Source organism: Planococcus citri, chromosome 3, assembly GCF_950023065.1.
Source record: "Planococcus citri chromosome 3, ihPlaCitr1.1, whole genome shotgun sequence".
NCBI lineage: Eukaryota > Metazoa > Arthropoda > Insecta > Hemiptera > Pseudococcidae > Planococcus > Planococcus citri.
In genome coordinates, this window is record NC_088679.1 from 72,231,881 (window position 1) to 72,259,015 (window position 27,135).

At 32.7% G+C, this 27,135-nt stretch overlaps 2 protein-coding genes across 3 annotated transcripts; both read right to left on the reverse strand.

Annotated features, from left to right (window-relative positions):
- Positions 1-36: 36 nt before the first annotated feature.
- On the reverse strand, positions 37-8,465 carry LOC135838965 (proton-coupled folate transporter-like). Its single transcript, XM_065354800.1, has 6 exons — positions 5,163-8,465; positions 4,961-5,062; positions 4,745-4,882; positions 1,988-2,071; positions 750-903; positions 37-227 (listed from the first exon to the last, which is right to left on the reverse strand). The coding sequence occupies exons 1-6, from the start codon at positions 6,001-6,003 to the stop codon at positions 194-196; spliced, it is 1,353 nt and encodes a 450-aa protein (XP_065210872.1). The 5' UTR covers positions 6,004-8,465; the 3' UTR covers positions 37-193.
- Positions 8,466-13,289: 4,824 nt separating this feature from the next.
- LOC135838963 (lysosomal proton-coupled steroid conjugate and bile acid symporter SLC46A3-like) lies at positions 13,290-25,721 on the reverse strand. 2 transcript variants are annotated; one of them, XM_065354797.1, is made up of 6 exons: positions 24,430-25,721; positions 18,184-18,285; positions 17,915-18,052; positions 15,452-15,535; positions 15,175-15,328; positions 13,290-13,527 (listed from the first exon to the last, which is right to left on the reverse strand). In XM_065354797.1, exons 1-6 carry the CDS (start codon positions 25,271-25,273, stop codon positions 13,491-13,493), a joined length of 1,359 nt encoding a protein of 452 aa, XP_065210869.1. In that variant the 5' UTR covers positions 25,274-25,721; the 3' UTR covers positions 13,290-13,490. The 2 variants fall into 2 exon arrangements, with proteins under 2 accessions (XP_065210869.1, XP_065210868.1); XM_065354796.1 differs by lacking the exon at positions 24,430-25,721 and adding an exon at positions 18,373-19,305.
- Positions 25,722-27,135: the final 1,414 nt, after the last annotated feature.

The window sequence follows — 27,135 nt, forward strand, 5'->3', positions numbered from 1 at the left end:
ATAGAGAAGCTGCTAAATATTTGTTCAGAGACATGGTTCTGATCTTAAGGAATTTAATGTACGAAAAATTTATTTAAAAAAATAAAACAACAGATAGTATCAAAACGAAAGATACGATGTCAGGAACAAGTGAGATAATGAAATACTCTTCACGAATAAATCTTTCGCTAATTCTTCAAGAATTCCAACCCTTCTAAATCATTTTCTTGCTTAATACGTAAGTGCATCTGTAATGAAAATTTTAAAAAAGCATTATTTATAGTTGTATATAAAATTTATAGTTCTTATCTCATTTAATCTCATTCTCTTACAAACGAGTCATTTTTTCATTCATTATTGAAAAACCAAGTACGTGCACGATCGAAATCAAAAACAACGTTAACTAATCTCACTCAGAATGACTTTAAATACGTTTCAACTTTTAACGAATGAAATTACATTAAGTTGCGCAAATGGAAGCTAACAATAAGTATTGGGCTATTGAGAAGTTATTTTCTTCAATCGTAAATACAAACGTGACTTGAAGAAAGTACCTATTTGTACTTGCCACCAATTTGGTAAGATTCCAAAATTACATCAATGTAATGCCACGATCACGTGTAAATCAAATCACGATCTTTCAACGCAATGATTACTTTTAGAGTAACCTCATATAGCATGTGTAATTGTGTATTATTTCATACACAATATTTGATTATCTTATTGAAAACTCGATTAAAATTCTACAGACAAAATATACGAACTCGTACCCGTATAAAAAACACACTAGAACGTCGACGATGGCGCTTATCATGAAAAATGCAGAAGGGAAGTAATCCATGGTACTTCGGAACACAGTATTATAAATCGGATGGCAGATTGGAACGATCAAACCGAATGTCATGATCACTGAGCTCAGTCGTCCTGAAAAATTGAATTAAAAATAATTTTCATTATTTGTGCATAGTTTACATCCTTGTAACTCATTATCATTCAATATTTTAGCTGCTCGCTCAAAAAATGAATTTCAATTTCTTTCTTAGGAAAACTTTCAGTCAGTCAGAAGTTGATCATTTTAGTTTATTCATATTTTCGAATAGGAACGTTAAATGATGAAAAAAATTATAGGGGATATTTTTGTGCTTAAGGGCCGATTCCGCATACACGATTGCATACCCGATCCGCCTGATTTTCGAGTGTTGAGATCTCGAGATCTATCCGACGAAAATTGATGAAATTTGAAATATAGATACTATGAAGCAATTAGAAAAAAATGTCGGAGGGGATTTTTAATTACTTGAATAGTTTTGGAATGAACAACGATTGAAAAGTGTTCAAATTTCGTTGATTTTCAAATTCAAATTCTACGAAAAATATTCAATCAAATGAAAATCCCATCCGACATTTTCTTTTAATTGTTTCAAAGTATATATATTTTAAATTTCATTCAATTCTGTTCAGTAGATCTCCAGATCTGAAGATGCAAGGTGACAACTGGAGTTTACACGTGGCTAGTTTATTCAATTCAAACAACCGCAAGTAACTTGACTTTTCAATTAATTGGCGGATTATCCATTCCATTTCACGATGAAAAATAATAAATACAAGTAAATTTATTTGATCAGACATGATCAAGTACTTGAAAGTAAATGTACTTGAATTAAGTAAACTTGCAACGTGTGAATTTTAGCGCCTGCTGCTTATGCAAAAAAGTATGCGGAATCGGCCCTTAATTTCACTCCTTTTTCCTACCACCCAATAAGAATTTAATATTTTAAAGTTTTTCATTTTTTTTTTTTTTTTTTTTTTTTAAGAAAAAGAAGTGCTCAGCAATGTAAGTAGCAATCGTTTCGAAAAGTCGACATTTTTTCTAGTTATGCAGCTTGATTATTTGCCACTCTTTCCCCACCCTCGAGAGCATTAAAATACTGAAACGCACTCTTTTTTCAATGCACAGTGCACTCGACCTTTTTCTACACAAAACTGTGTTCAATATTTTCTTTCTTACCAAATTCGTCATCACTGTAAAATTTGCTGAGAAAAGATCCATATGCATCTTTAGCAGCTCCATGAAAAATATCCAATAAAGGAACTGGAAAAAATGAAAAAAAAAAAAAAAAAAAAAAGGAAGTACCTCAGTAAATGTGTTTTAAACCCTCTGAACATTAAAATAAATATTTATACCTACGCAGATATCAATTTATTATTTTTTTTCAACTTGACGGATTCCTCAAAAAATTAAAGAAAATTACTTTAAAAACTTTTTAGAAATTCAAAAAATGCCTAAGCCAAATATATTTTTTACTTATGTACTTAGAATCAGAATATTGAATGAATGAATGAATTACTTAAATCTTGATGAAAAATTAAAAGCAGATGACTAAATTTTTATTTTGATCTAATTTATGAATGAATAGTAAAGAATTACATAATATATTCAATTTTTTTATTTTTCATTCGAAAACTACAAAAAATGATTTTGGGGTGTTGCCTCATTCCTCACAAAAAAATGTTTCTTCATTTTTCTTTAAATTTTTACATAAACGTAGCCAAATGTTGAGACAATGGTAAGTAAATAAATGAAAAATAGCTGAATAAATACTTAAAAATAAAAATGAAATTACACCCAGAAAAGTTTTTAATCAAAATTAATCAGGGTTTTAAAAAATTTTTGCTCCATTGTATCAGAATAAGTTACCTAGCACTTACCTAATTACTCGATGATTTTGGCAATAGGTACTGCTGATAAGGGAAGGGGCCAAAAGGAACAATTGGCTCTAGACCTGCGTTATCTAGAAGACCCGCGATTTTTAAAAAAATTTGTTGACTTCATTTTTAGAAGATGAAATGATGCAGACGTCATTTTTGAAAATTAAAATTGAAATATAAACCAAATGAAAACTTCATTTCGTTTTTGAAAAAAGCCTGCAAACTTTATGTTTGGAGAGAAAATGCAAACTTAATTTTTAAGAAAAACTGAAAACTTTATTTTTGAAGGGGAAATGGAAACTTCATGGAACCAAATCTTTAAAAAATTCTCTCGTGATAAAAAAAGCTCTACATGAGTAAAAACGTCTCTCCAAAAATTATTTGTTGTGAAAAAAATTTATTCGTGACCTTGACTTTCAAAAATAAAGTTTTCATTCTTTAAGGAAAATCCTATTTAAAGAAACTTTTCAGAAGAAACTTATCTAATAATTATTTTTCTTTTTGAAAACAAATTATCGATTTTTTTGATGGAGGAGGGACTTCTTCACAGAGGAAAACTTGTGAAGAAATTCTGTTCTGTAAGCAACTCATTTCTGATCACAATTGAAGCATAGTTACGTTTCCAAACGACACCAAATCCATTTTCAAGATTTCTGAGGCTGCAACGCCATCTAGCATAAAAATCGCCGCCTAAAATGGCCGATTTTTTGATATGTTGTGCCCAAGGGTCTTGGCTATAACATATCAAAAACTCAGCCAATTTGGGCCATTTCTACATTTCCAAACTGTACTAAGTACCATGAATTTCTTATCAATATTTTTTTGGACTTAGTCTTACCATTTGGAAACCTATGCTTCATTATTGAAAAAAATATACTTGCTTTAGGAGGGATTGGGTGTGAAACATTTTCAGGAGGCCCTCTTTAGTTAGGTACTTACTTACACCAAAAGAGTAAGTATATGCAAAAACACATCACCAGCAATCAAAATTTCAGGAGCTGAAGTGCATTTTTTCGATTTCAGATGACTCTGACTTTAAAAATAAAATTTGAGACCAAATTGCAAAAAAATCAAAATTTTTCCAAATTGATCAAAAAACTGAAATTTGGTTGGTATTCTATTTGAACCCTGACCTCCCCCTCTCATCAATCGGAAACGGGATTAAAACAGTTTTGCGTAGTTCTGGAGCCTCCAGAAAATTTTTGATCGTTGAAATTTGACCACAAAATTTTACCGAATGAAATCGGAAAGATGGAAATTATTTTATACGAGTACCCTAATTCCAACATGTTGAGTCGATTGAAGGTGCAGGTTTCAAGATATTTTGAAGACTTGAGCCACATTCGGTAAATTCCAGATCTCCAAAAAGTGCAATAAAAATCGTCCAAATCAACTTCAGCACGTACGCAAATTGATGGTGCTTGTTAAGGACCCAATTCAGCGATCATCAATCATTTTTCTAAAATCGTTTTCGGTCAGTCCAAGACTGTATATTTTATCACAGTTTCATAATTGAAAATTTGAAAAATAAGCAGTTCGAAACCAGAAAATTTTGATTTTGAACTTTAAAAGAGGATCACTAGAATGCATTGAACTAGTTTGTGGACCCCAAAGTTCATTTCGATAGATTTTATGACATTATTTTGGTTAACTGGAGATTCAAAAAGATTTTGAAAAGCTTCAAAACAGCCTAAAACCATTTCCAGTCGACTTAATAATATATCTCAGAAATAAGACATACATTTTTTTAAATGTGGTTGAAAGTTGCAGAATTGAGAATTAGAGTAAAAAGCGAATTTCAGGTTTCCAAATTCACTGGAGAAAATTTTGTAGTAATTTCAACTTTCAAAAATCTGCTGGTTTGGTTTTCAAAAATTCACCAAAAATTAAAAAAATGCACTTTGATACTTGAAATTTTGGCTGGTTAGGTATTTTTGTAAAACTCTTTCGAATTATTAGCTTAGTCCAGTTCAACTATTTTTTTGTTAGTTGGGTATGTATCAATATTATAGTCAGCTCTATTCGCAAAAAACAAACGACAGATGCCAATTCTTACTCGTATAAAGTTGCCAAGTTTGATCAGCATTTAAATAACACAGGACAGCAATGGTATCCCAAAATCCAGCGAAAGCTCCGATCAGACCATCGTGAATTTTATACACTCTGCTTAATATCACAGAACAAAATATGGTACCTGAAAAAAAAGAATAAATTAAACAACACAAAAAATTACCTACGAGAAAAAGCATCCTATTAAAATAATGCAACCGACCTACAATCACACCAACCAATTTATAAGCGATGTAATATCCATAGGTTCTTTCATCCCATTTGAATCCGTATCTAAAATACAAATAAAAAATGCTTTTCTCTCCTGCAAAACAAATTATCAAATCAAAAAGGTACTCGAGATATTATACCATATCATAGGTAGGTATCCCATCATCTCTTTGTTGTGAATCCTTCCAACCAACCTTCTGTAGCGAATACGACTAAAACTTGTATCATGAGTAAGATCCCAACAATGATCCTCTTCTGACCCAAACTCTTCTTAAACACAACTTTAAAATTCTCCGGTAACTTGCACAAGTTAAATGACTTCCAAACTGTACTAGTGGTTTTGATAGGTACGCTGGTATCTCTGATAAATGTAACAGCATAGAGCATCGAGATCAAGCTAAACATCAGGCATAAAAGGTAACAATGCAAGAATCCAATCTGCCTAAACACGAATCCAGCGAACCCATTGGTGACAGGAGTGCATACCATTTTGATAGCCGATATGATACCCAATCTCATGGTACGATTTTCAAACGATGATGTTTCGCAAATATACACATAGCAACCGATTCCAAACAAAGTCATGCCTCCGAAGAGCACATGGATAATGAAATTCGACACAACCGCGTCGATCGGAGACCAATGCCAGAAGTAAGACTGCACACAACCGGAGGCAGATTCCAGGATTTGTCCAGCAATTGGGAGCAAGATCAAGGGACGACGTCTTCTGCCAGCTTCGTCACTCCAGCTGGTTACCAATGCGGCGCAGAGAACGGTTAAGATCATTTTATAACAGACGAAATTCGTGTTGATCCAAGACACGTACGTGATGCCTCGTCTTTCATCGTCGCAAAATGTATTCAAGTCTGGTTCGCGAGTTTTATCGTCTCGACACGATTTCTGCAGGTATAAATTCGTGTTGAGGAAATCGCACAGGATGTGGCTGATGGCGAAAAATATCAAAGCTGGTTCGACCGTGATGTATCGTAGCCATGTTGGATTCAGACGTAATGGGTTAAATAATCGGGGACGCATTTTTAAAAATAATTGGGGGAGGACACTCTACCTACTTAATGTGGTAAGTTCGAACGTCACATATTTTGTTTGTTAATCAATTCACATAATTAGTTCGATCATTAATTTAAAAAATAAATAGATAATAAATCAATAACGCGCAAAAATACCTAGACCATTATTCACATTTTAACAAATAAATTTATTAATAGGGCTACGCGAAAGGCCCGCACATTTACACATAAATTACTACAATTGGAACCGAATGAAAAATACTATAATTATTTAGAACTGAATTTACGATACGATAACATTGGTCTGCGTGCACTCGCACTAGACTATAAACTACATACGAGAACATCTGTTCAAATTGTATGACTGACGTGGTTTTTTGAAAATTACATTACTGTATCGTTTCTACGATGATACGAGTAGGTAAGTTGCTTTAAACCGAGTCATGAAAATTATTATCATTCTTGGTCGTTTTTTCCCCTGAAATTGAACGTCATGAAAAGTTAAATTTTAAAGCATAATTAGGTACCTACGACATGAAATGCATATTTTACTTAATAATAAATGAGAATCATATCGTTCATCATTTTACAACCTCAAGCACCAGTGTAAATGATAACTTTGGCTTTATCAGAAATTACGAGTAGATAAGCTTTGAATTTCATTCATCTGTACCTTCCTGGAATTTTTTCAACAATTTTGAATAATTAACAAATAAAATCAGGTCATCAACTTTAACTTGACAAACGAATTCCGAAATGCACTTTGAAACTTGAATGGTAGGTACCTACTTATCTAATTTAATTCAAGCATTATATAATTATTATGTTTATCAAAATTCTGCATTTCAAAAGAAATCACGTTAAAACCGCTTTAAAAAGTGGTGATACTGCTTTCAGGTAACATCGTTTTCCAGAAACTATCCCGAATAAATACCAAAAATAATAAAATTGCATTAAAACTCAAGAGTCATAAAACATTGCCTTAATGATTGAAAATAATCTAAAATCAAATGACTTTTCGTAAAATAAAAATCTTTTACGAGAACGAATTGATCCACTTTTTTTAAACATTCATTCGCGAACGAATTGATTCGTATAAGTTACTCGTTCGCGAACAAATCGATTCGTACAAGTGACTCGTTCGCGAACGAATCGATTCATACAAGTGACTCGTTCGCGAACGAATCGATTCGTACAAGTGACTCGTTCGCGAACAAATCGATTCGTACTCGTACAGGGTGCCCAGAAATATCGAGTACCCCTAAAAAAGTTTTCTACTAAAATAAAATAGGTACTTTGGTTGGTCACAGCGAATGATAATAATGATAGCACATGATTGGTTGTTCGACTGGAGAGATAACATTCCACCAATCATATGCATCTATTATTTCACGTTGCCAACCTATATTTTTAATGGAAAACTTTCTTTGGGGTACTCGATATTTCTGAGCACCCTGTATAGATGGCTCGTTTGCGAACGAATCGATTCGTTTACTCAATTTTTGGTGAATCATTCACGAACGAATTGAATTATTTTTTGTGAATCATTCGCAAACGAATTGATTTGTATAAGTTACTCGTTCGTGAAGGAATTGATTCGTATAAGCTACTCGTTCGCGAACGAATCAATTCGTACAAGTGACTCGTTCGCGAACGAATCGATTCATTTACTCAATTTTTGGTGAATCATTCACGAACGAATTGAATCATTTTTTGTGAATCATTCGCAAACGAATTAATTCATAAATTAAAGAATTAATCGATTCGTTGGCGGTTGGTTCTCTGTTCTCTCAAAAAATTGATCAATTCGTTCATGAATGATTCACCAAAAAATTGAGGGTCGTAAGTATTACTACTTCGTAGGAATCGTGCTGGCCTAGTGAGATTTCAAGTTTCATCGAAATCGGTTCAGCCATTTTCTAGGTAATGAGTGTTAAAAAATATTGAAAAAAAATTTGGTCGCTCAATAAACTTGGAAGCTTTGAACTTTTGGAACTTGATGATGATGGCGAAAAGTTATCTAAATAATCGATGAAACTTTATTCAAACGGCAGAACAAACCTTGAAAATGGCTGAAAAATTGAACGAAAATTCGTCAAAATTGCATAAAATACTTATTCGCACTTGACAGCAAAGTAGTCGCCATCTAGCGGTGGAAACAGAACTACAACGAAACTAGGACATAATTTTTCGTTACATGTATTCTTATGGGAGATTTGCGATTTTCAAAAATTAATTAAAAATCGTGTAATTATCGTAGGAGTGTAATTTTTACTTCAAATGAATGTTTAATTCTTCTACTTTTTGAGAAAATTTATTACAATCTCTTAAACATGGTTTTTCTTGCAAAAAAATTGCACCGCATTTACAACGTATTTGCATTGTTTATTGTATCCTGAAATGCTGAAAAACATAGGAAGTGCAAAGCAATTTTTTCACAAGAAAAACAATGTTTAAGAATAAATTTTCTCAAAAAGTAGAAGAATTAAACATTCATTTGATGTAAAAATTACACTCCTACAATAATTACACGATTTTTAATTAATTTTTGAAAATCGCAAATCTCCCATAAGAATACATGTAATGAAAAATGTTATCCTAGTTTCATTGCTTCATTGCTCGTAGCATAGGGTTGCCAAATCCAGATTTTGGAATTACCGAACACCAAATTGAAAAGCAAAAAAAAAAAAAAAAAAAAAGAAGTCTCCGAAATTTTTTGCCTGAAAAATCCATAAAAAAGCCAAAAGTATGAAAAATAAAGTGCTCAATAATGAAAGAACGCCACAAAAAGTGCTTTTTGGGTACTGTTTTTAGTTTTTTTTGTTGAGAATACCGAATATATTTCTTAAATTTCCTTTTTTTGAAGGGTTTTCTCGATTTTTTTGAAAATACCGAACTTTTCTATTGTTCGGTAAGGGTTGATTAATCTTACCGAACAAATCAGGGAAATACCGAACTGTTCGGTAAAATACCCAACGTTTGGCAACCCTATGTAGCAGCGCTATCTATTGGGACTGTCAACTGCGAATTGAAAATTGCTAGGCTAAAACAGGTGGGTAACAAATTTTTGAAGGCATCAAAAAAATTGAGTGGAATTTTTCTAAAATTGTTTTAAAAATTGTTAAAATAATATCATCTTATACAAAACATATCTACAACATTTTTAAAATGTAGATACATAAAAATTACTGTATAACAAAGTGATCAGATCAGAGTTTTGATCGGATTTGAGCTGTACTGACCCAGTCATATCCAAGAGGAGAAATATAATTAAATCTGACCAGATTTGGATAGATCTGATCAACCCTAATCTGATCAGAAATTGAGCAAATTAGATCTGTTCAGACCTGATCAGATCCGATCATTATACCTTGGAAAATGGTTAAATTGATGAAATTTTAGCAAAATTGAGCAACATTTTGGCAAAAAAAAAAAACATCGTTAAAACCCTGAAAATTATTAAAACTCAATTTCAATTCCAATTAGATACCTAATTTATTTAGCTAAAAGATCAATTTGGTAATGGTTCCTGCAAAAAAATCACAACAACAAAGATCAGAAAAATTTTGCAAAAGTTGTACAGAAGAATTTTGTTGAAATGAGATGAGAATTGATACCTATAACATCGTGAAATTTGAGCAAAACTTCGCAAAAAATACCTAAAATGTAGATAGAAATAAAATTTTTGAAAATTACAGAAAATTGATAAAACATTCATGATTTTTGCAAAATGTCTATGAGTTAAAGTATTGTAAAAAACTGTAAAAATTAGGTACCTACACAAAACTCACTGGAAATACTCGTAACTAGGTACAAATTGTCAACATTTGAAATTTCAAAAAAATTGAGAAAAGTTTGGCCAAAAAAAACATCGTTGAGATTCGTTCAAATCAGAGAAAATAAATTCAAAACTACTAAAATTTAACAATACCTACCTAAATCTCGAAATGTTGAGTAAAATTCTGCAAAAATTATTGAAAATTAGGTATACAAAATTGATCAAATATCTATTAGGTATTAAAATTAAATAATTTGTTGAAATGACTTGAAACATTACAAAAAATCAACGTTGTTTCTAGGCCCATTTCTCTGAGAATCTTTGCTGATGATATAAACATTTCCTTTCGTTCAAATAATATTCAACTAACTCTTCATGTAATCCAAGAAACCCTTGAAAAAATTGAATCATGGGCAGATTCTGATGGTCTAACCTCCTCAGAGTCAAAAACCCACTGTTACCTTTCCCTCAAAAAAATAAGATTCCTCCAGATCTCATTCTCAACTTCAAAGGACACTCTTTAGAATTCAAAACCACTACTAAATTTCTTGGCTTAACTTTTGACAGAAAACTAAATTGGACTCCTCATTTCCCAAAAGTAAAATCAGATCTCATGAAACGCCAATATCTGTTGAAAATAATCAAAAATACCTACTAAGTATAATCCATCTCGCAAACTCCTACTTCACTTGTATAAATCTCTAATTCGCAGTAAAATGGAGTATGGAAGCCCATGTTTTGCAAATATCTCAAATAAAACTTCTAATATCCTAAAAACAATTCAAAATTCAGCTTTAAGGATCTGTTAAGGAGCCCTCTATTTCTCCCCAATAGATAGCCTTTATTGTGAAGCAGGAGAATTACCCCCAGATTTTAGAAGAACTCTCATAACAAACAAATTCATCTCAAATGCATCCACCAACCCTTCCCATCCACTCCAAAACTCAATCAACCCACCAAACCCCCAACATTTTGACCATATAGAAGGACCCATTTCTAATTTCATCACAATGTTGAATGATCTTCAAATCAATCCTAAAACTCTCATCCAAAAACAAATATTATACCCCCCCCCCTTGGCTTCTAAAGCCTCCTCAAGTTAATCTACAGCTTAATAACTACTTAAAAAATAGCCACTCTCCATTAGTAATAAAACAGAACTATCTTGAACTTTTATCAGAATACAAAAAATTCAATCTCTGCTTTACAGATGAATCAAAAATACCAACACTTCACTCAGGATATGCCTACTCTAAATGATAGAATTTCAAATTTTAAACTCCATAACTGTTCTTCAATCTACACCTACACTGCCGAACTCATTCCACTCTCTCTGTGATATACTCACTTATAGTGGTGGGATATTATCGATATTTATCGATATATATCGATATTTGCCGCCGTCGATATATATCGATATTTGGAATCCGATAATCGATTATCGGAAAATTTTTAAAAATTATGTAAAAATCCCGCAAATGAATTGTGCGAGGTGTTTTTTTTCTCTTTTTGAGCATTTTCAGAGTCTTTTAGAGTAAAATAGTGATTATCACAGGTATTAATGGTAGCCATGGGCCATATCTGTAGAATGATGAAATGTTGACATTACGTCATCAATGTCATCATTATTTTAAAAATCGCCAAATAGGTAGCTAGATACTGAAAAAGCAAAAAATAAGGAATAGAAACAGCTTAGAGATGATTCAGTTTCTCTTTTCATCAAAAATCAGCTGTTTTATGGTATTTTTATGAACGTCAAAAACATCCGATATTATATCGATATTATCGATATGAGACCTCCGATATTTTGACGATATCGATATCCCGAAATATCGATAATATCCCATCACTACTCACTTATGAATCAGAAAATAAGTCCTTAATTCAAAGTGATTCCCTCAGCTCACTAACTGCTATCCAAAATCTTTTTTTCGATCACCTTCTAATTCAAAATATTCATAAAACTCTATTTGACTTACAAAATTTAAACTTCTTCATACAGTTTATGTATGTACCCAGCCACGTTGGAATCTTAGGAAATGAAATTGTAGATATTAATGCAAAATCTGCCACCACCCTTTCTCCCCTTACATTTATCACAGCTGACGACCTCCCTAAAAACTATTGAAAATCCATACAATCTACAAAATGACAGTAAAAAAGATAAATCTCACAAAACTAATATCAATTTTTGAAAATAATGAAAAGTTTGTCAGATATTAGGTAGGTACCTACATTAATTCTGGATGAAAAGCATAAAAATTACAAAGAATATTACAAAATTCGTCAAATTGAAGACAGTAACAAGTCACAGTCATTACAAACAGACAGTAAAATACGTAAATATACGCGAACATTGCGATATTATGGGGAAAAAATTAAACTTAATAATTGGATCTAGTCTTCAATCAGATCCAATTTAATAAAAAAAATGGTGCAATACAAACAGACCTGAACCTGAACAGATCCAGTTTGGTCTATGATTTAATTCGTTCTAAATACCTATTTTATAGAAATGGACGAGCTCAGCTAGGATGTTTTACGTTTGGATCACGCTAGTTTTCGAATCAAATTGAATCTGATTAGATTGTGAATTGAATTTAATCGTGGATCCAATCTGACCCATTCGGTTCCTAATTTCACCCTCTTTGGATCTATTTTAATCTAATTACTTCAATATAAGCATTTTATTTTTGTTAACTTGGATTAGTTTTGATCCAATAAGATATGAAGCTTTTTCCTAGGTATGCTGAAAACAATTGAAAGTTATCTCACATTATTGCGGAAGAATCTGAGATCACGGCCAAGGAATTTTATTCATCACTATAATACCTATCAAACATGACCTAATGATCTCAGCAAACATCTCACTATCTCGCATAAATACTGATAGTGAATTTTTCCGTCTAAGACTGTAAAAAAAACATCCGTTCCTATACCATATCTAACAGTGTTAATACATTACATTACATGTAATGTAGACAAGCGATCCACATTTTCATTTTATACATATAGAATTATAGACATCGATTATTGACTAACATTGAGGTACTAACTAGGTAGGTCTAGGTACACAGTGTACACAGTACATGCTTTTATTACGTCAAGATAACGACGATGCGACGCGAATAATAAAAATTAAATCCTCTAATTACTGGTATCATTATTAGCAGGTAGAAAAATACATTTACACAAAACACGCGAGGAAAATAAAATAGATAGGTAACGCAAGTCTGTCCAAGAATAAAAATGACAGAAAATGGTGAATGAAAATCTGCAACGTGAACCTACGATTTTCATACATATCACAATAATAATTGTACGAGTAAAACACAATGTGCTATCGTACATATAATACGTCCTTGGTCTTTCAAAAAAAAAAAAAAATAGTCAACCAAGCAGAAAAAAATTACCGAATGGGACACAGCATTGCTAGCTCACTTCCGCTCGAATACCATGATTTTATGACCGAAGAAAACTCGTAATAAAATACAAAATGTATAGATAGGCACGTATTTTAAACAATTCGAACGTTTAATTTCGTTTTCGTATAATTCGGCTAAAAAGTAACAAAATAAAACAACAATATTACTAATTGAGATCTTTGGTTTGGTTTTTTTTTTATTCTCTTTATCACGAAGCATTAATTCTGTACTCAACAATTTGATAGGTAACAAACGGACGCTGCTCTTCGAGCTTAGTCTTCGAGCGATTTTCTACATGCCGTATTTTTTACCAAGTACGTAAGTTGTGCTGCAAAAAATAAACAAATAAAAGAATTAAAATGAGAAAGTTTTCGATACGAATATTATGACGCGAAAAAAATACTTAGTATTTAAACATGATTTCCTCGAAGCAGGACAATCTTCGAGAGGTTATCAGTTTTACAAAATTCTTAGATCAATACATAAACCTTGAATACCTAACGATCTATCTCCACGTGAAAAATTGCTTCAAAAGTTTTCCAAGCAGGTAATAAATAATTATTAAAATTAATACCGAAAAAAATGTAGATCAAAAAATGTCACACCAACATAAATACCCAGTAATGGCGATTTGCATTCAAAAACAATTAAACTTCATAATTTACAAGTCGGCGGAACGTTTTAATTAGGTAATGAGAACACTAGATACTATATTTTATATTCTACACCTTTGTTTTTTTTACCACGTTTTTCCAGATGGATGCGGTTTCTAACTCATTATTAAACATTCGATGTATATTTGGAGGATTTTTTTTTCTCAAGCTAAAATTGTTGGTAGGTACCTACTTACGTTTTATTTGATAATTTAAGATCCTAAAAATTTCTGATGCTCTCAGTGCTCTCACAATGAAATTTTTTCAGATTTTATCAAAAAAATGAGTAGGTAGTCATTTTCTACAAACTCTACGACCAAAATTATACTTCTCAGATTCAACACTCGACTCATGAGAAAATTGAGCAATTAAAAACCTGCTTTGCAGAGGCAATTTACAAATTTTTATAATTGCTCTAACTAAGTATGCAATTCTCTTCAGTTTTTTTTTTTTTTTTTTTTTTTTAATCATTCAAACTAACAGAAAAATTCATTATCAGTTGAAATTTCAGGAGTTAAAGTGCATTTTTTGAGTTTTGGTGAATTTCTGAGAATCAAAGGACCCAAAGGCCAAAATAGAAAAACTCGAAGAGCTAAAATTTGGCATGCACCCTATTTTTCATCCCCCCTCCATCGACTGAAAACGGTTCACAGCCGTTTTGAGCAGATCTGAAGCTCCCAGTACTAGTAGATTTTTGAAAGTTGAAACCAGAATAGCTCAATAATTCCAAACAGTTTCCAGCAATGGCAGCAATCGATTCGAGGGATCGAAAAAAGCATACATGACTGCATACCATACCAAATTTCAACTTTCTTAGATCAACTTGGTGACATTTTTTTTCTCCAATTTTTCGGTTCTCTTTTGATTTTTATAAATTCATCAAAAATCAAAAAAATGCATTTTAGCCCCTGAAATTTTGGCTGATGATCTATTTGCATGTTTTTTTGATTTAGCTGAGCCCGGTTCTAATAAAATTTCTGTCAGTCGAGATACCTCCCTGATAAGGAAAGAAAGCTCCAATTCAAATTATATGAGCTTCGAAAATGGATTTTTGCCACTGTGAAGAGGAGGAGGGCACAGGAATGGATAGAACTGTGTCCACAAAAACTGAACGAAAAAAAAAAACAAAAAAAAAATCAAAAAATTCCAGAGTAGAATTTGCTATCAAATTTGCAACTTGAAGTGCATTTTATCTCAATTTCACTTCGCAGACAATTTTTTCACTTCAAAACAAAATACCAATTACCAAATCAAAATCCTGGCCACAATTGATGTAGTATCAGATCCCCATAAAAATTCTATACCATAAAAAATTCCATTACCTGTACAATATGCAAATGGTAATATCGACAACCACACTGACGAGGAAAAAGGCAGACGGAAAGAAATCCAGCGTTTTTTGAAATAAAATATTATAAACTGGATTATATAGCGGAATTATCAACGAGAAAATATTCAACGATGAGCTTAATCGGCCTGTAAAAGAATATTTGTAAGTATACAAGTTGTAGTCTCAGCATAAAATAAATAACAGAACTTTAGTTCCTGAAAAATCCCTATAAATAACTTTTTTATAAGCTTTTCAAAGGGAAAACTTACCAAATTCGTTGCTTTCGTAAAACTTGCTTAAATACGAATAATATACAGCTATGGCGACTCCATGGAATATATCAACGATAGGAACTGTACAATATCAGAAAATATAAACATTTAAAATAACGCAAAAAAAAAAAAATTCAAAATGCGAACTGCTCGACATTTTCTTCTTCAAAGAATGCCCAATATACTAAGTGTTCAAAAAGGATTTCTAATAATTTTTCTGATGATACGAGTCCAAACTAATCAGGGTGTCTAACAAAATTTCAAAATAAAAAAGCAGGATTTTAACAGAACTTTTAGCACGACCTTTGGCTGGACATTTTTTAAATACTTGTGGTTTATTGAGAGGAGGGAGGGAGTGGTGCGAGGCAAAATTTTACACTCAAATTTTTCGCTTTTTTAATGTCTTCAAATATGTAGGTAGGTACCTATCTCGAGATTTTTTTCAAGCAAGCGAATGTCGAAAATATAATTTTATCATTTCAATTTTTGATTTTATTTTCATCTTTAAGGTTCTGTTGCTATAATGAAATGAAATTGGGCAAATGGGTAAAGAAATTTTTTCAGCAACAAATTTTTAAAAAAATTAATAGAAAATAAAAACGACATTTGCATGAAAACATAGCCCAGTCAAAATGTAATTTGACCCAAACATTATTGCAAACAAAGGTTTTTTTGGTGACCCCCCCCCCCCCTAGTGGATCAAAGCCCCCAAAATCAGTTTTTCGTCCAAAACTCCTGAAATATTGAATTTTGAGTAAAATGAGCTCAGTGATCATTTCATCTCCTCTCCAATACCTATCAAATGAGCTATCGACCGACTCCCTAGCCTCAAGGGGGTGGCGCTACGACCCCTAAAAGTGATGTGATTTTAATAATTTTACATTTTATGACTTGGGACTTGTAACCTGTTCTAATTGATAAAATGAAGTCAAACTTGGGGAATGGGATTCTTTCGGGAGCTAGAGTTGACCTGTGGAGTCTGGAGGGTCAAAGTTGAAAAACAGACAGATCATTTTTTTGGAGGGGCATAACATGACCCCAGATGGATGAAAAGAGTCCAAAATCGTACCATCGGACAAAACCCTCATTGTGATCAACATATCCAAATTTCAGCTTCCCAAATCATCCCCACCCCATTTAAAGCGGAATCAAGGTAAAAATCCCCTTATTTTGCCCATATTTTCGGTATTTTTCATATTAAAAGGAGTGGGGATGACCTAGGAAGCTGAAATTTGGATATGTTGATCACAATGGGGGTGCTGTCCGATGGTACGATTTTGGACTCTTTTCATCCATTTGGGGTCATGTTATGCCCCTCCAAAAAAATGACCTTTCTGTAATTTTCAACTTTGACCCTCCAGACTCCACAGGTCAACTCTAGTTCCTAAAAGAATCCCATTCCCCAAGTTTGACTTCATTTTATCAATTAGAACAGGTTACAAGTCCCAAGTCATAAAATGTAAAATTATTAAAATCACATCACTTTTAGGGGTCGTAGCGCCACCCCCTTGAGGCTAGGGAGTAGGTCGATAGCTCATTTGATAGGTATTGGAGAGGAGATGAAATGATCACTGAGCTCATTTTACTCAAAATTCAATATTTCAGGAGTTCTTGATGAAAAACTGATTATGGGAGGCTTTGATCCACGGGGGGGGGGGGTTAGCTCGTGGGGTAGGGGCGGGGACTTTTTAGTGTGTTGTTCAGCATACCATCCAAGACAATATTCACCGAAAAAACCTTTGTTTGCAATAATGTTTGGGTTCACCTATTTTTTTCTGCTATTTGACTGGGCTAACAAATTATACATACCTACTTTGGTACCAATTTTTCGAAATAAAAAGGCGAGCTAGTTAGTTTTAAAGTAAAATATCTATGAGATAAAATATTTGACAATTTTGTTATTTGATAGGTATTTTTGCATAATATTCATGTAACTTATAAAAATTTTCATTTCTCTTTCAAGTTTAGAATTTTTCAGTAACAGAAAAGAGAACAAACTGGCCCTGGCGAAGCAAAGACAAAAGCTCTCGAATAATCAGTATTTTTGAGATGTATAAAAAAAGAATGTTTTTTTTGTGTGATGAATTAGTAGGTAAATATAAAGTTTATTATTTTGCTTTAAAATTTTAAAATTCAAATGATGATTTTTTTTTTGAAAAAAAGTGCTCAAAAATTGGTATTTTGAGAGGGGGAAAAATTTGTCTTTTTGTGTGAAAAATGAAGAAGCTTAGGTATCTATATCTACCCATATTTTTGCTTCAAAATTTTAAAAGAATGATGATTTAAAAAAAAAATCAAACTCGAAAAAAAAACTTGAAATGCTCCATAACTCTGCTCCTTCAGATTCTAAGACAGGCAAACCAATTTACATGATGTAGTTTAGATTGCTGTACAATCAGGCGATTATTTGACACTTTCAACAGAACACCCTGTAGCTAGGTATGATAATTTTATACTTACTGACGTATAAATGCCAATTTTTAGTCGCAAATAGGAACCCAATCACAGCCAACGTATCCCAGAATCCGGCAAATGCTCCGATCAGACCGTCGTGAATTTTTAAATATTTACTCAAGAAAATTGAGCAAAATATGGTACCTGAAAATGAGTAAACTCACGTTACTGAATATGCTACCTACTTATCAACGTTAAGGTATGTAGTTTGTTGCAATATTTTCATTTTTTTTTTAAACAAAAAAAAAAACATAAACCTTGACCATTGAACTCACCTACAATGATTCCAATGAGTCTATACGTCGAATACAAACTGTACATTCTCTCATCCCAATTGAATTTATACCTAAGGTATAAATACAGCACACTTTTTTCACCTAGAACAAAAATCAAAATCAAATAATTGAGTCATTTTCTTCAAAAGATATACGCTGGATCAGCTCGTCAACTGATACATCTCTCACCTTCGGTAGAAAACCATAAAATAACATGAAGGCACAGTAGCGCATACACGATGAACCTCTTCTCACCCAAGCTCTTTTTAAACACAACTTTAAATCCATCTGTGACAGTAGACCATCTAATAACACTCAACACTGTAACCTTACGCTCAACCGGATAAGAAATATCTTTGATTAACAGAACAGCCATCGAAATAGACAAACAGGTAAGCCCAAAACACAACAAATAAGAGTAAAAGAACCCAAAACGGTGCAACAAACCAGCAACATAGGCGTTAGCTATCGGTGTAGAGAGCGATTTAATGGAGTTCATGATACCTAACCTCATAGTCCTGTCTTCAACAGACGATACGTCGAATAAATACATATAAGTGGACATCCTAAACAACAAGTGACCTCCGGCAAAGGCCTGAGTTGAGATATCAAGCAAAGCTGCAGAGATGGGCGACCAAGTCCAGAAATACGAATGCACCATTCCCATAGACGATTGCAATAGTTGGCTGAACATTGGCAAGTAAATCAATGGGGTTCTTCGGCGACCAGCCTTATCACTCCATGATGATCCGAATACCACGTATAATAGCATAATCACGTGCATTGGTAGTTTGAAATTAGTATTGATGAATGAAATGAAAGTGACGCCAGCTTTCTCGTCATCGCACCTGGTGTCCAGATCCGGTTCACAGGTGGCATTCACGCGACAGGCTTTTTGCAAGTATAAATTCGTATTTATCAGTTCTAATATACCGAAGGAGAGGTAATAAAGAAACATCGAAGGCTCAACGGTGAACGATTGGAATACATTGGACGAGATGATCTCTTTTGACTTTTTTTTCAACACAAGGAACATTATGATTATTAATACGAGTGAATAAGTCTCATCGCGACACCAAATCCTATCGGGGATGGTAAATAAACTGATGATGAAAAATGTTACACAGAAAATCATATACCTTCGACATAATATTATTTAATTTAGATTTCTTATCGAAATTATCCTCAATTTTACAGTCTGAGTGATTCGTAAAAACGGCAACAGTTTTATGAGTGGAATCAGAAATCGATTTAGGTATGTATAAAAATGAAGTTTGCGTTGATAACATACATATTAAGTAGGTAGAGCCTTTTAAATTAAAAACATGAGTGGGTATTTGCAAAGACTCGAGTATTTTGAATTTATCGACCATAATGATTTCGAAGATCATTATTACCTACATATACTTGAACTTTGATTAATTAATGCAACCATTACAAGGGCTTCTTGTTTTAAAAAAGTGATGCGAATTGAAATGAAGACCTGTCTTTCGGTACAAATAAATAGGTACTTAACGTAAAGTTCCAATTAAGCTACTGATGTAATATAAAGATTAAAGTGATTGATTAAAGTCAAATCAATGATGAGATTGAGCGTTAATTAGATCACCGAATGATCGAAAGCAACCGACTGAACATTCAAATATTACATGAAAAGGTAGGTACCTTGAAGACATCCCCTTACATAAAGAATCAGAACGAACGAATTTTGAATTATTGGTGAAATAGAAATGGGTAGATTGCTAACGAAAAAGCCTAACAATTTATAAATATTATTGAGATGAATGATCAAATTGATCCACTACAGTAAAATTATTCTATTAAAGCACAGAAATTTTCCGGAAGTTTGTTGCACTTTTTTTCTCAATTGGCGTATACTTGATTGGAACAGCCTCCAAAGAAATGGTTCCACTAAAAATTCAACGACCTACGTAGAAATATAAATCAGAATTTGATCTAAAAAATGAGATAATCCCTAAGCTAAAATTCAGTTTGTTTCCAATTTTTAATTTAAAAAATGTCATTGGAATTTTAAGTCGTTTTGGAGCCTATTGAGAATTTCTAAAGTTTTTGGTTAACGAAAAATTGCATAAAAAGAGTTCAGGTGGATGCTTTTAATATTCAAGACTTCGGATTAGTTAACTAGAAATAAATAGAAACCGTTTTCGAGCAATTTGGGCACCATTTTCCAAAGTGAGTTACAAACAGTCCATTTTAAGGTTTTTTTCTTGCAAGTACCTAATTAATTTACACAAAAAAAAACCAAAAATGTGCCTAGTATCCTACTGGAGGTTTTTTGAATCACTAAAACCATTGTCGATTAATTCGTCACGTTAAAAATAAGTAAAATGTGAACCAAATTTCTACTATTTGTACCTTAAATCAAATTTTAACATTTTTTGTAAACAAATTTGAATTTACCAGTTGAAATTCAAAAAAAAAAAAAATTTTGATGGATATTCTACCATCAGATGATGGGGTTTGGAAGGTTTTTTTTGTACTTTTTCGCTTTAATGAAAAATTAAAGAGTCATTCAAGGATCCGAATTTTCAAAAAAAAAGTCCAAAAATTGCATAAATTCATGAAAAAAAAATGGAACAAGTAATCAGTGAATACCTTGGAAAAATACTTCATACTTAGCACAAGTTTTTTTTTTCAAAAAGAGGCCCTATAAATATCTGGATTTGTCAGGGTTATGAGAATCACTTTAACATCAGTAAAAAAAACATTTTTGAGAACATTTTTTTTTTTTAAATACCCAATTATATAAAATGTGAGAAATATATAGGACGAGGGCGATTGAGCAACTAAACTTCCATTTTGGTAATATTCTCATTCACAACCGTACTATTATGATTATGAAGGGCACTTTTGACATGAATTAGAAAATGAATTAAATTTTTCAACATTTTGCAACGTTTCTTGAAAAAATTGAGTGCCCAAAAAATACGAACCTGCCCACTTTTTTTCCACTGAAGCCAAAATTCTGCTTCTAAACGTGATATATTCGTGACACAAATGTGATTAGAAATGACGTTTTCTGTTGTTTTTTTTCTCATTTTTTCAACAAAAAATTCAAAATTGCGATAGAAATCTAACAAGGAAATCATTCGAGGTTTCCGCATTTGATTCAAACAGGATCGCGATTATTGAAAGGAGATGGTCTGAAACCCCTTCAACTAAAATTTCAGCAGCCCAAATTCATTTTTAAATTTTCGGAGAATTTTTGAAAATTCAAAACTAATTATTTTGAGTTATTTATGTTTTTTCTAAAAAAAAAAAAAAAAAAAAAAAAAAAAAAATGCACTTAATCAACAAAAAATGAGAAAAGTAGTCCTGCAAATAATTTTAACCCCCCCCCCATCTGAATTTCACCGTTTTGAGCCGTTCTGGAGCCTCCAGCGATATTTTCAATTTCTTACGCATTATTTCCAATTTCAAAAAATTAAAAAAAAATGTTACCTACTACATAGTTTCTTTAAATTGGCAGTAATGACAAAAAATTGGTATCTCTGTGTTCCAAAATTTTTCTTCAGTTTCAGAAATGATACCTTTCGATGTTTTGGCATGATTAATGGGACATATTTAAGAGGAAAAAAAATGTTTTCAACTACAAGAAATATACCCAAAAATAACCTATTTACAAAGGAGGAGTTGCGGTAAGGGATAAAGCCATTTTTTGGCACCAGCTAGTTATTGACTCAACACTCAACCACTTTTAAAATGTTGTAATAAATGTCCCAAATATGAATCCGTGGTTGGTTAACCCAAAATGACCATTTTTTGGGCTCCAGGGGTTCCCAAAGTTGTGAATAACAAAATAATTTTAGGAACCACTGAGTATTATTTTCAAAAACTTTTTTAGAATAAAATATCTGTTTAAACCAAATAAACGTTACACGAGATGATTTTCTTACTCACGACCCTCGGGGGCAGAAAATGGGGGGTTTCAATTTTTTGAAAATTTTGGAACCACCATTTTGGACCTACCCCTTTGAACCCCGCTAAAAAGTTTTTTACAGTTCATTAGTATCTGAAAGACGTCCATCCTACCAAATTTTGAGTTCAATAAAAATTTTCGCTGGTACTTAAAAATCCAAAATTCCAATTTTTCGTAATTTCGATATTTTGGGAACCCCTGGAAAACTAGAAACCTGTGATTTGCGCCAAACGTAACGTTTTGAGGTGTATATTCAATAATCTGGATGAAAAAGTTGAATTAAGCTCCCTGTATATTTGTAATTTTAGAACTTTTTTTTAGAGCCCCCACTTTAGGCACCCCTAAGAAAGACGTTTATGCATATTTTTTCAAATAAATTGAATAATTTACGTTTGAAACATATTAGCAAGTGCTCGATAATTTTTCAATTTGATTTTTCCTTCAACTTTCAAAATTGAGCTATTTGACGTCAAATTCTGGCATTTTTGATTCGATTGAACTCATGAAAACGTTATTTTGACGTCTTTTCGAACAGTTAAATCTTAGAAATTGATCCAAAATAGCTCAATTTTGAAAATGATTGGCAAAATCATATGAAAAATTATCGAGCACTTGCTAGTGTGTTTCAAATGTAAATTCTTCAATTTATTTGAAAAAATATAGACAAACGCCATTTTTAGGGGTGCCCAAAAGGGGGGGGTTCTAAAAAAAAGTTCAAAATTACGAATATACAGGGAGCTTAATTTAACTTTTCCATTTGAGTACTCGAATATACACCTCAAAATGTTACGTTTGGCGCAAATCGCAGGTTTCTAGTTTTTCAGTGGTTCCTAAAATATCGAAATTACGAAAAATTGGAAATTTGGATTTTTGAGTACTAGCGAAAATTTTTACTCAGCTCAAAATTTTGTAGGATGGAGGTCTTTCAGATACTAATGAACTGTAAAAAGCTTTTTAGAGGGGTTCAAAGGCGTAGGTCCAAAATGGTGGTTCCAAAATTTTTTAAAAATTGACCCCCCCTCCGAATTTTTGCCCCCAAAGGTCGAAAGTAAGAAAATCACCTCACATAACGTTTATTTCGTTCAAACAGATATTTTCTGCTAAAAAAGTTTTTGAAAATAATACTCAGTGGTTCCTAAAATTATTTTTTGTTCGCAACTTTGGGAACCCCTGGAGCCCAAAAAATGGTCATTTTGGGTTAACTAAACGTGGATTCGTATTTTGTACATTTATTACATTTCAAGAGTGGTTGAGTCGATAACTAGCTGGTGCCAAAAAATGGCCTTATCGCAACTCCTCTTTTTCAATCACTCAGTATGGAAGCCTACATAAGAGTACAGTCTTGGATTTTGATGAAAATGGCTTACAAGGGAACCTCACAAGGTATGCATAAAACTACGGGTCCCACAGGGTTCCAAAGGTCTCAAAATGTAGTTTTTTTGGACAATTCCATCCAAAAATGGAGGAATGTACCTACCAAAAAAAGTAAAATAGCGATCCTCATGACATATCAGGAGTCAGAAAGTCAAAGGTCCAAAAAATGTTTTTGAGGATTTAAAATTTCAAAAAAAAATACTTTTTGGAACTCAAGTTAAAAAGTCATAGGGTCCAAAATGTTTTTTTTGGGGCCCTACAATTTCAAAAAGAATTTTTTTTGGACCCCATTAATTTTTGAAGCTCCTTTTCAGACCTAATTTGGACACCTGCGACACTCGTAGTTTTGTAAATTGGGCAGATATAAATTTTATGATGGACTACTCTCGAAGTGATCCTTAAAAAAACAACAAAAACAAAAAAAAACCAGGTCAAATCTGTTACTATACACTATAGTGAGGTCCCCTTGTTTAAGTTAATGCATATCTACTTAATCTCAAATAGAAACCAACTATCTTCTGGAACTGGACCATTTTTTTCCAAAACCGGTTGGATATGAGCTGGAGCGAAAAAATTGGGTTGTTTTTTTTTCAAAAATTGTCTCTCTTTTATGACTCAATGACTCATATAGACGTTAGTGATTTTCAACTTAACATGAAGATCTTCATTAAATTTGGTCAAATTTTTCCGACATTTTTTTCAATTTCAACGTCAACTGAAGAAATTAACCTCCACCTCCAGATATAAGTATGTACAAGAAAGAATTCTCGAATTTCAGTGAGTAAGAGCATCCCATTTATACCAAGTTACCTACCTTCTCTCCTCCAAATAGGTACATCTACATCATCACTAAAAATTAAAACCTCGCTACTGAACCTTCATCTTCCTCAAAAATATATCCCATAAGTGACATTTTTATCGTATGTACTTACCCTCAGAGGAAAACCAAACCAAGACATGAACGCACAACAGCACATAAACGATTTTCTTCTTCTCCCCTAGGCTCTTCTTGAACAACACTTTCAAGCTATCCTTGAACGCTTTACAACTACACGCTTGCCAAACAGTTATTTTGTTTTCACATTGAACTGACGTATCTTTTATAAATATAACACCGAGCATAAACGCAACGATCGTCATAACCAAACAAATCATATACGAGTAGAAGAAACCAACAGCGTGGAGTAAATATCCCGAGGTACCGTTTCCAATCGGCAGACATATGGTTTTCAAAGCGGTTAAAATCCCAATCCTCATAGTTCTATCCTGTTTCGAAGACATATCGCAAACATACACGTGCGAAATAATCAACATAACTAAATGTCCGCCGAAAATACACTGCACAAGTAGATCGATCGAGGCTGCAGATATGGCTGGTAATTGCCAATAGTAAGATTGCACCAGTCCATTAATGCATTGCAGAACTTGTCCAATTAGAGGTAAGAATAGCAAAGGTCTTCTACGACGTCCTGACTCGTCACTCCAGTATGATCCGATTACTACATAGAGTAGCATGAAAAGTACCACGAATGTCCTTACGTAAGCATTTAGATCGGCTACAAAGGTTATTCCAGCTTTCTCGTCGTCGCATTTAGTGTCTAGGTCGGGTTCGCTGGTGGCATTTAGTCGGCAAGGTTTTTGTAAATATAAATTCGTGTTGATTAATTCCAATATAACGTAGGCCGAGTAGTAGAAGAAGAAACTAGGTTCGACTGTAACGAAGCTTAACCATTTAGATATGAAGTTCATCATTTTGAATTTTTTTAAAAACCGCATATATTTATGTAGATTCAGAACTTTCACTTCATCATATGATATTACACGTTAAACTTTTAACATCGCGTTAGCATCACAACTTTAGCTCGTTCGCGAACCGATATTTTATGCGATTCAACGCGTTAAACACAATATGTTCGGCAATAAATTCTAACATGGTAATGATCAACTAACATAGAACATACGTTATAGAGGCAGCACACCATACACTACAAAGCAACTTTACGCCGCCGTGCGTCTACATACCTACATTTAGGAACATCTAACGTAGGTAAGTCATTAACAGGATATTCAACGTGTTCTCACATTACATAACTGATTCATTAATGCGATAATATTGTTTTGAAAGTCGCACGTGTTTTGTGCTTCTGATTGAGTTTAGTTTTTTAACGCAAATTACACTTGCTACGTTGAGATGGATGAACAGCAATCGAGAAAGAATTTTCTCATTGAAAGAGCAACGTAAAATTGAACCGTATAAGATGAACTATAATTCAGGTTACGGAGATAAGAATATCACGATTGGAATTGAAATTGTCGATAGGTTTTTTCATAAATCATTTCGAAAGATTTAAATGAACGAAAAACAAAATAACAAATTCCTTGCATTCAGGTCTCTTTTTTTTGCAAAAAAATTCCAAAAAGTAGATACCTAAGTACCTATCTTTTTTCCAAAAATTATTAAATGTTTCGCTTTTTCGCGAAAGATTGGCCACCATGTCAAAATTGTCAACAATTTTTGTGTTTTCAAAAATTGACCAAAAATCTTGTTTTTTAGCATAATGGCTAAAAATTGTTGTTTTTTTTTGAAAAAATTCCAACTTTTAGTTTTGCTTTTACTAGGTATAGCCTAATAATTTATCAAAGTCTTATTGTTTTTTTGATAAAAATTTTCATTTCTAATTGACATTGCTTAAGTCTAATTTTTCTCAAAAATCACTCTCAGAAGTCTCTCCTTTTAATTTACAAAAACGATCAGTTTTTTTTTATATTTTTGCTAAGATTTTCAAGGTGTTGTTTTCTCATGAAAAATTGTCAAAAAATCTTACTATTCCAAAAATTAACAAAAAGGAGGAGTTGCGATAAGGCCATTTTTTGGCACTAGCTAGTCACCGACTCAACCACTTTTAAAATGTTGCAATAAATGTCCCAACTACGAATCCATGCTTGATTGACCCAAAATTACCATTTTTTTTGGGATCCAGGGGTTCCCAAAGTTGTGAATAAAAAAATAATTTTAAGAACCACTGAGTACTATTTTCAAAAACTTTTTTTAGAGTAAAATATCGGTTTGAACCTGATAAACGTTATGCGAAGAGATTTTTCTATTTTCGACCCTTGGGGGCAGAAATGGGGGGGGGGGTGGTTCATTTTTTTGAACATTTTGGAACCACCATTTTGGACCTACCCCTCTGAACCCCGCTAAAAAGCTTTTTACAGTTTATTAGTATCTGAAAGACCTCCATCCTACCAAATTTTGAGCCCGGTAAAAATTTTCGCTGGTACTCAAAAATCCAATTTTCCGATTTTTCGTAATTTCGAAATTTTGGGAACCCCTGGAAAACTAGAAACCTGCGATTTGCGCCAAATAAATTAAGCTCCTTGTGTATTCGTAATTTTGGAACTTTTTTTTTAGAGCCTCCCACTTTAGGCACCCCTGAAAAAGGCGTTTATGCATATTTTTTCAAATGAACTGAAGAATGGTACGTTTGAAATACACTAGCAAGTGTTCGATAATTTGTCATTTGATTTTTCCTGTAACTTTCAAAATTGAGCTATTTTAGGTCAAATTCTGGCATTTTTACTTCGATGAAATCATGAAAACGTTATTTTTTAACGTCTTTTCGTAGAGTTAAATCTCA